Raw genomic sequence first — 10,824 nt, 5'->3', positions numbered from 1 at the left:
AATACGAGTCAGGGGGGATATGGAGAAAGCAATGGGCTTCCTCTTGTGTTTTTCTTTTATTGCCACCCTCATTAACCTGCTCTATTCCCTCTCTGATTTAAACTTAGTTGCTGATTGGCTGCTGATGGCAGGTTGAACAAATATAACAAATATAAACTGGGAGATTGTCTAGCATAGTGATCAGCATCTGGAATATTTATAATTAGAGCTATTTGTATCTATTAGAACCATTTTGTTATATTTTATAACTCTGTAATTTATTATAGGTTACTTAGTTACTACTCCACTACCACATCATTTCCAGTTGTAATAATCGGATACAGTGTGCTGAGGTATGAAATGAATGATATATACAAATGCCCCTGATTCATTTGGAGTATTCAAATCATCAACCTTCCTTAAAAATGAAGCATCCATAAAAGTGTTTATGAATTGTAATTTATGATGTAAAAAGAAACCACATCACTGTTCATCACCATGTTTAGGCTAAATTGGATTTTTTTTTTTTTTAGCGAGTTTTAACCTAGAAAAGAATCAAAATTCAATTATGTCGGAGGTGAGATGAATATTAGAATATTTAAGGTTTGTATTTGGACAGAAGAAATTGAAGGTCAGCTACTCGACACAGCTATTTACACCTAAAAGTCAATAGTTCATTTAAAAAAAAGTTACATTTTCCATATCTACAACTGTATAGTACCCGTATGCAAACTCATCACATAACAAAACAGGATGCAACAAGAACTATTTAATATCTATTAGGGTAAGACCAAATAATACAAAAGTAATACACAAAATGTTTTCCTCGTTCACTCGTGGAGACGCAGCCCCCTCAAACGACTTATTCGACTATTTAGGGCCTACTCAATTTGTTTGATCCATGGCAAATATTTACTGCACCTCAAGTAATTATATATTCATATATACTTATGATATAGTACATGTTAATACATTTTACACAACATACAGTACATGTGGGAATAAGATGGAAAATGGCTTTCAGAAGCTTTGATACAGTGGCATTAAGTGTATAAGCGGCTCCTGCTACACAATAACTACACAGCTGCAATTTCCATAAACACATGAATTGTGCCGTATGTACATATGGCGGAAAGTTTGGACTGATCCAAAGTTCACCAACTTACTACATACACAGGGAAAGTAGCTTATTTGTTCAACTTTGTGCAAAAAAATTCACATTTACGTTATAGAAATGGCCAGCTGTGCATTTACTAACAGATGAGCGGATGTATGGTACTTTTTACAGGGTTACACCTCCTTACTTCTGTGTGTGCATGTGCTGGTGAAAATGCTATGAAACTGTAAAATCATACAAGTGGTGTCCAACTCAAAAACAGGCTAGCTATTCATTTTATGACACTTTAGGTTGGGGTTGGTAACATTTTTCTTCCTGTATTTAAAGGCTGCACAACAGGACCCCAGCTGATTGTAATAACTCTACTGTTAGTATTGCTCCACTCTGAATGAAGTTTGCACCGATGCCAAGAGGAAAACCAGCGCAAATATTACTTACTTTTTTTTCCAAAAACAAAAAGTATAGTAAAAAAACAAAAAACAGAAAGACACAACAAATCATGTGCTTCACAAGCATCCACACGTCATTCAAATACACAGGAAAAAAGAGAGATAAACAAAACAACTAAAAGGTAGCACAACAAACAGCCTACTGGAAACCACGTCATCACAATCAGACAAGACGACTCACAGATTTTAAAGTAACGAGGATTCAGATAACTTCACTGTTTTAAATCTAATAGTGTTCGACTGTACGAACCATCTACTGTATGCTGAAGCTTTCAAAGACTCGAAGAAACCAGAACGACACCGTCTCTGACTGAACACATCAGGCCTCACCGGGGCTACGCACGAATGTCTTTTTGTGATATTTTACTCCATAAAGAAATAGCTGGATTGAATTTAATATTCTTTTTTTTTCTTTTATGTAGATTTCTTATTACACCAACTCATGGAATAACACCAACATCCACGAAATAACACACTAAGGCCTGAAATCCCGAATTTCAGAAACAAGGAGTCACTGAAGCATTTACACGTAGGGGTAAGCGGGAGAGTTTGCCAAAGGGAGAGTAAACATCCATCACTCCATACAATGTTATGACCACCTTACAACAATTATTACTATTACTTACCATAACCTGCAAGTGTTTTGGTTTTCTTTCACTTTGACCTTTATACTAACATCGATTTGGAATGTCTGACCAATAAACTCCAATCTTTAAATACTGCGTGTGCTTCACTTTAACATGAAAAAAAAAATGAAATACTTGAACTAAACTCAGCCTGCTCAACATAAAACTAGTATGTAACGACAAAACCAAACATGGTCAATAGGGGCGATATAAGGAGACAAAAGCCCGACATGTTGAAGCTCTACAGGCTTTACAGGTAGAATTTAAAAACAGCTATTAGACTTTTCCTGAGAATGTAAATAAATCGACTTATACTGTCAAAAAGATCACCAAAACAAAAACTCCATATTTCTGTTTTTTAGAATATTCATTTTAGTCGGTTTAACTTTCTTTTTCAATCAAAAAAAAAGGAAAGAAAAAAAGCAGAGAAAGATGATGAGTTTCTTTACTGGTATTTAAGCATAATTTAAAAAAAAAAACAACAACTCAAAAGGTTACTTAAAATGTACCATAACCTTTAAGAAATAGGTAGTTTGATCCAATTAATTTCTTGCTGTAAGTTAAAAAGCAACCCCTGTCACATCTGTATGTAAATATGAAATAGCTTTGGTCGCTAACAGATTGCTGCGGTTGCTAGTAGTTTGCAAGGAAGATGCTAACTTGTCTACAAAAACTGTCTAACTGCTATCTGAGCTGTGGTGAAACGGAAAACGTTAGCCTTTAAAATAAAAGTTGTGCCTCAGCGGTGCAGCCAACATGTTTCAAAAGGCAGAACGTTCCTGGTTAAGTTGCACTTTTTCAAGTTTTACTGCTGCTAGGTCAATAGTTAGCGAGCATTTGCATACAAGTCAGCATCTTCAATGCAAACTAAATTTGACCTGCTAGCAACCAAAGCAACCACAAGGGAGGTTTTTGGTGTTGCACCCTTTTTTTTTTGAGTGATTTCACCTGGTGACTATTGGCAATATCCAGGAACCACTTGCTAGCCCGTTGGAGAGTACATATTTTCCCCTTGCGATCTGTGGATCTTTCACATCTGTGAGAAACAGCTTGCATGACTTTGTCAAAATGAAATAAAATCTGCCTCTAAGAGCTCTTAAGTGACATATAACGAGCTAGTCAGATTATTAGAGCTATACTGCTAGCTATAATTGCTAAGAAGATTTTAATATCCTTGGATAAAGCCAAACTATCTGTTTCAGCTTTAGTTTCTGGTCTTTTTGCTAATTCAAGCTAACTGGCTACTAGCAAAGATTAATTTTATAATACCCTATATATAACCCTGAAGCAAGAGAGTGAATTAAGGTGTTTCCCAAGATGGTCAAACTATTCCTTTAATGGGAAATAAAAAATTCTTGACATTTGTATATAAGAATTTAGCCAAACAGCTAGTCCATTACATCAGCTGAGAAATAACTGTTTCAGCATTGGTGATCTTCAAGGCTAATAAAAGTAAAGACCCTTAACAATATAGCTGTTTCAGTCCCTTAAATATCACATTAAAGATCATTAGAAAATTTACAGAGTGACATTGGAGACCACCTACTCAAATAAACTGAAGATGCTCAGGGGACTGGGTCTACCTATTTTAGGCTATGTGTCTCTGTTGGAAAACAACACCGACCAGCTACAACTGAGCAGCATAAAACAACAGCAACATTTTTTGCTTTTTAAAATAACTGTTGATTTAAATGTGAACCGAGTAAAATAATGAAATCCCAGTACATTTGCACCAAAAACATGACTTTTACATTGTTCTGTTTGAGTTCAGCATTACAGTGTTATAATGACGGGCACCTAATTCTGAATTGTGTTCTTAATTGATCCCTTTTTAGTTCTCCCACTCAGCCGCCTGGCCTACTCCTCTGTCCTACATGGGTTCGTCGTAGTTGTAGGTGGGAGCTGCTGAGTACTGATTCTGCTGCATGGCGCCTTGAGCAGCCCCCATGGCGGCCTGCTGGGCTGCCTGCTGGACATGGGGGTTCTTCCAGGCACCCGTAGCCCACTCCTCCTGGGCTTTACCCAGGCTGCCACCACTGCCGCGGTAGAAGTTATGCACCTAAAAAAAGACAGAAAGGAGAAATGGGATTCAACATGAATTTTACTCTCTATCAAGTATGACTTTTACTTTTTTAAATTTGTAAAATTGACCAAATTACCATAAAGAAAAGGTGAATTTTATTATTTGTCTGTAGTGGCACCTCATTTTTTTGTGTCATGACCACATTATTGGCAACATTTACTTTCCAAAGAGCTGTTCCTAAGCAATTCTAGACCGAAAAAGATATATTTGAGACTTACACTCCCAATGCTTGTCATGTTTAAATAATGTTATACCTGCTGTAACGCAAGAAATTCCCAGCTTATAATACTAAATGATATCATCCTATATCTTAATGACGTTCTTAATGAAGTTGACGCACCTTGTTAAGTATGTGACAATTCTGCAGTGGGATATTTATGATTATTTACTACTTTAATGTTGCATTTTAAATACACTAATATCTTGTTTTTGTTGAATTTATACCAATATGAAAAAACAATAATGAAGTGGATGAAAAATCATCACTATGCTGCGGCCCACTTAAAAACCAGAAAATCCCATGAAGCCCACCCGATCTTAGATCTTCTGATCGAAACACAAGGCAAACTGATGTATTTCTCTGAAAAATGTATTAAAAACATAAACACAGGCTGTTGGCTATTCATTGCTAATCCTACCCAGTCTTAAGCAAAGTGTTAAGGCCAATCTGTGACCCGCCTGCCTGGGACACAAACTTTAATACAGGAGCGGTAAATTCAGGTCAGAGTAATGAGCACTATCACAACATAACCAACTGTTATTACCGTTTTTACTTCACTTTTTATATGAATAATAAATTTATATAAATATGTAATGGTACATACTTGCAAGTAATTTCAAACTGAATTTCTGTCGTTCCTGAGGCCCCTCTTGTAATATCTTTGCTTTGCTGTGCTTTACTAAAATCAAAAAGATAGTTTTCACAATCATCTAGTTTTTTGTCACAGTTTATTGGACAAAAGAGCTGAGTGCAGATCCAGAGCTGTGTGTTTATGCCACCTAGTCATGACTACCGATTGATTTATGTAATGTCCATGTGGGCAGGCACAGCCAAAGGGGCATCGGACCCTCAATGACAATAAGTGACATCAAGACAAAATAACTCCTGGTGTTGCTATTTTGGGACCCGTTAACTTGGGATCCACAAAGTGAAGCAACTACCAATGAGAGCAAAGAATACCGCTGATTGATATATGAGGGTGTGGTGATAGATGGACAGCATTCCCATGGTAAGAAATTGCCACAATGACTTAGCAGGTATAGTTAAAACACTAGAATAATAGCCTTAAAGAAACAACAGATTCTAAAAGGTGGATGCTTCACACACATCTTTAATCCTGCAGCACAAAACAGTCACACCTTGACCAAAGCTTTAACGTTAGAACTCGGGATTAGCATCATCAACTTAGATGCCACCAATCATGAAATATGGTCACAATCCCCTCTTCTTTTCAAGAGTTGTGGCTTCAAATGTTTTTGCAGAACACTCTGATGTCATAGTGAAGTCAACCTTCGACATTTTGTATAGAAAACGTCATAATGTTATCCTATTAAACCTTACTGTAATATGTTGTCAAATACAGAGTTATAGAACCCCCCCCCCCCCCCCCCCCAAACAAAACAAACAAAACAAAAACAAAAAAAACAGCCACAATAACCTCTGATCACCAAGTTCTAATAAGTACTTGGGCCCCTCATGGATTCCTTGCATTCACCAAAAAGGGATTTAAAAACAGCCTGAAATAAATAAATATCACCTCCAAAAATTTCTGTTGCTAGTGCAAATGGATCAAATGTCATGTTATCACTGCTTCCCTTTAAGTGGGAAACGGCGCTGGCATTATAATACAAGCTAATTATTCAATGCTACTTGGACTGGATTGCTATCTTTCACTTGATAATACCAGCACTGATTGATCTAATAATTTCTGTGACCAGGTAGAAATCTGTCACTCACCTTTGAGAGGGCGATGAAGGATAAAACAGCCACTGCAGTGAACATGATGGTGGGAATCAGCATGACCACAGCTGAGCCAATGTTGGTGCTGAAGAAGGTGATGGTGGCCAGCCAACCGCTGAAGAAGAAGCACAGAAGAATCATCATATGCTCACAATACGCCATATTTAAATAATACATTAAGCTTGATAATTCTAGATAATTCTGATATTGGATTTTTAAGATTGATACCAAAATATTTAGAGACTATTGTTAGAAGCTGTGAATTACTAATCTATGCTGTGCCTAAAGCCTGATGTAGACTTCTGCAGAAAATCTACATCCTAACTTTACAACCAGAAACCCCTCTTAACCCTACATCGCAACCCTCCATGCCATTGAGCCAGCATATAGATACATTTCTTAAAAGCTGAATGTCAGGTTACAGTGTAGAGTTAAAAAGAGTTTTCAGTTACAACGAAAGCTACAGCATAGATTTCCTGCCGAAGAATAATTCAGGCATGATTCTGTTCGGATCAGCTGGTTGTTGTGTTTGTGGAGTTCAAAACAGCCTGATCAAAATGGAAGTTGTAGAGAGCCTTGTGCTGGACAAACTCTGTGTTTTCCTAAAGGGTGTCTCCTGGGGTTGCTGTAGCTCAGGAGGTATAGCAGGCCGTCTGCTAATGGTGGTTCGAACAAAAAGGATTTACAAGGGGTAAAAAACTGCTTGTATACCTGCTTTTTAATATTTCCCATTTCTCTTCAGTACATTAACGTTAAAGAGAGGTTGAGTATATTACAGTATACTTATGTGGTGGTGGAAAACCCAAACACTAACTCTAAACCTAGGTGATGGGAATATAGTTATTTCATTTATTAAATTATTTTCCCATATCTTGGCAATCAGGGAACAAAGAAAACAACCATGCATCAAAGTTAATCATATTTTATCACCAAAAAAATGATTTAAGAATTAGGAGTTAAAGTTTGATGGCTTAGACCTCAGAAGGATAATGAACCTCTTTAAAGCCTCATTGGTTTAGAAAAAAATTATTTTTTGAATGAAAGTGTATGCTTTAGATTAGATTACAAAGTATACCCCTTGATTCAGGTGCTTCTAGAATCATCTTTAACAACAATATAAGACAAGAAATAAACTCTATACATGCCAGTTAATTTCCATTTCATCTGTACACATTACTTTTAATAAACCAGTACAAACTCTTACCACACTCCCCAGCCTGGAATGCCAACAGTCTGGATAATACTGATCACCACCTGGGCCATGAAGACGAAGAAGAAAGCCATGAAGTTGAATGAGCTGTCTGTCCTGCGTGGAGAGACTAATCGTCAGAAACGATCTGATTCAGCGGAACAGCAGGAAGAAGTGTAACTCAGAGGGAAACACGCTTACTTCAAGGCCTTGTAGATGGGCCTGAACCAGCACACGTAGGAACAAGGGGTGAAGAGGATGAGCCACAGGATAGCCATGCCAAAGTTGGTAGCTCCACCGCCTCCACACATCCATGCCAGGCAACCAATCAGATTAACAGCTAGCGTGGCACTATGCACTATCAGCGTCACAGAGAGGAAGAATGACAAAAACATAAAAGAGTGAGGAAACAAACAAACAAACAAAAAAAACGCTACAGCAAACACCCCGCAGGCTCCATCATTACTCATAACTCAGCAGGATTTAATCACTAATTTAACAACTACACACTGCCATATTTCCAGTTCTACATTCAAGACTTAAACTACAATAATAAAATATGATATAGAGGTGCATTTTATTCAGCACACCATTTCCACCCAACATAACATATACTCTAAACTCTTTTCACCAGACTTACATTTTTGCTTTAAATAGCAGCACCTATGTGATAATGAAAAACATACCATAATACTCATGTGACTGTAATTATGTACAAATTATGTTCTTCATTAATGAGTTAAGAGTTAGTGGATCTCAGATAATAGTGGGGAATAAACAAAGAGCATAAATGTTTTTGGAAATTATTCCTATCGTTCACTATAAAACTGTACAATAACTCCTCTTTCTGTGACAGGTGACACCTGTCAAGCCTAAGATTGCACACACATACTTCTGTATTATATTCTAAGAGTTATAGCATACATTAGAGGTGAATGGAACAATCCAAGTATCAATACTATCAAATATTGGTATTGGATTGTAACTTTGTTTCACGATGTACCATTTTTCATTTTGTACCCCACTGATTTGTGTAAATAAATTATTTTCTTGGGAAATTAAAAAAATATAGCTGAAGTCCTCATTTTCTGCCCGTGGGACCTCAATTGGGCTTCAGATTTGTAAACAGTTTGTCAGTCAAATCACAAACCACAAAGTAAATCTGTGAGCTAAATCATTTTCGAACTTTACCCCTCAAAATAAAAACCACGGTAAAATGAAAACGGTGGTTATCTGGCTCTGTGACATAATGTGAGACCGGCCAATCTAGTTTCCCAGCTGCACGGAGTGTTTGCACTCTTTAGTTCTCATAATATTTTGGGTAAAACAAAGCAGCCCGGCATGAGGAGGAAGAGAAGTAGACAGGTTAACGGGTTACAGCTAGATGCATGCAAATACCGACTGCTTCCAAATGCAAAGAAAATAAAAAGCATTTCCTGCAGGTACACTCACAGATCCAGAGGTAGTAGAGCCTCTTGCACATAGTGCGGTGTTGGTCTGGGATCTCGTTGAAGTCTTGGTAAAAACATGGCTTAAGGGGGATGAAGCGAGGAAGGGGAGGGAAGTTGTTTTCTAGGACACAGAGACATGATTCAGTGCTTCACATCAAGAAGAAATCAAGTCAAGAGAGGTGCATGAGCTTTTATTCAACCTTTATAAAAGGGGGAAGCTCACCTGCCATGATTCACTGCTTTCCGCCACTTGTAAACCAGGCACACAGAGTTCTTCAATCTCAGCTCCCTTGAAAAGCAAACTGCAGAAAAGGAGAGAAGTGCATGATTAAGTGCAACATCACTTACTATCCCGGCCCTGCTTGTAAGCAACAGGCCACAATCACTGCAATAGGAGTCTTTGACATCCTGACACGATTTGGAGAGAGGAGGTACCCATGGTGGTACCCAGCCTCCAGAGGAGCATCAGATAGACTGAGATGAACCTGTTTTCTTGGTCACATATTTTAGCGGTGTAATGCGCGCTCCAGGACACAGTGTGGCCTTGTCGTGATCTCGAATGCATATCCTTTGGGATTCAAAATAGGCGTTTGAAAGGCCTATTGAGCTTAAAGGCTGGATTATATAGACGTTACTCTCTGTTTATCGCGTTCTCCTTGCTAAGCAGGCCATAATCAACTACCTTCCATATTTAACTGTGTTAGAAAATCATATTTGTAGCGCACGTCATGGTGGACGCATGGTGTTTTGAAGGGCATCTTTCTGGCACAGATAAACCAATCTATGCCACGAAAATGCTGTCTGGCTGAAGTTGCTTTTATTCATTGTGAATCGCCGGCTGTCTTAGACGTGTATTTCGTTCGGCTGGCGGCAGTGATGCTGCAGTGGGGTAGTGCATTGAGATTACAGGCGATGGAGAAGCGTCCTTCAGCCTGCGCGACAGGCTGCTGCATCGGGGCTCTTGTTCATCATCCGGACGTCGAGCAAGTCGAGCACAAACTCCTCGCAGTAAACAGCCCGGCCTACAAATTTCGAGGTTTTACCGAAGCTAGAATCCGCTAAAATAAAATAAAATAAAATAAAAAAATCCAATATTTTCCCTCCCTCTCTAGCTGGAGACCAATGAATGAAAATGCGATGTCCTACCTCCGGTTCAGTCCGTGAATGTCGCTAGAATACCTCCGTCCGTTTAAATTGCATCCTACGATTTCATCTGTATTAAAATACAGTGGCCGAAACAGCTAGATCTGGCGCTAATCACACGAAAATGTCGCGTATTTCCTCAAATGATGGGGTTGGGAGTAAGAGGCGGGCACGTGACGTATGGTCTTTTCATTACGTACATACCGGCCCCCTCCTCGACGCTGGGTTGTGCCCGGCCGGGTAGGACCAGGGCCCTGGAAAAACAATGGATTTGTTGCTGACCTGACCTGACCAATCACAAAGGAGAAATATTTTAGCTCTTAACCAATAGGTTGACAGTGTTAAAAATCAGAGGAGGCATTACACAACCTGACCTGATTGGCTGCCTGTTATCAGCTACTTCCATAATAAAGATACCGCTTTACTAGTAGTATAAATACATTTCAATGTACAACTCTTTTCCCAGTAGTGGTAGTAGTAGTAGTAGTAGTTTTTAATATATATACAAGTGCAATAAAATAAAACAAAATAAATAAAAACACACTTGATAAGTAGAATTACTTTTTTTGTAATTTTGCATCTGTACACCAAGATAATGGATTTCAATTCAATTGATTCAGGAACTTTTTATATGTACCCCCTATTTTCAGAGGGTCGAAACATGTACAATTATACAACAAGTTATTTGATGATTAGATGAGGTCTGTTCCCTCGTTATTCCGTGCATTTAGTAGCAGTGCACTGACATGCTCAATACGAAGTCTAAAAAGATGTCGCTGCAAGCAAAGGAGACACTCATTAAACAGCTGGCAAATCCTCTCAAGGGA

At 38.3% G+C, this 10,824-nt stretch overlaps 1 protein-coding gene across 1 annotated transcript; it reads right to left on the bottom strand.

The window, feature by feature from the left end:
• Window positions 1–3,969: 3,969 nt before the first annotated feature.
• scamp5a (secretory carrier membrane protein 5a) lies at window positions 3,970–10,058 on the bottom strand. The gene is made up of 7 exons (XM_085357537.1): window positions 10,001–10,058; window positions 9,078–9,156; window positions 8,856–8,975; window positions 7,605–7,761; window positions 7,419–7,520; window positions 6,212–6,329; window positions 3,970–4,230 (listed from the first exon to the last, which is right to left on the bottom strand). The coding sequence occupies exons 2-7, from the start codon at window positions 9,082–9,084 to the stop codon at window positions 4,042–4,044; spliced, it is 693 nt and encodes a 230-aa protein (XP_085213663.1). The 5' UTR covers window positions 9,085–9,156; window positions 10,001–10,058; the 3' UTR covers window positions 3,970–4,041.
• Window positions 10,059–10,824: the final 766 nt, after the last annotated feature.

Source organism: Diplotaxodon limnothrissa, linkage group LG7, assembly GCF_057381915.1.
Source record: "Diplotaxodon limnothrissa isolate DT_005_m linkage group LG7, D_limnothrissa_male_GT1.1, whole genome shotgun sequence".
In the NCBI taxonomy this organism is placed as follows: Eukaryota; Metazoa; Chordata; class Actinopteri; order Cichliformes; family Cichlidae; genus Diplotaxodon; species Diplotaxodon limnothrissa.
Note: the sequence above shows the minus strand (reverse complement) of the source record. Positions and strands in the feature narration are given on the sequence as shown.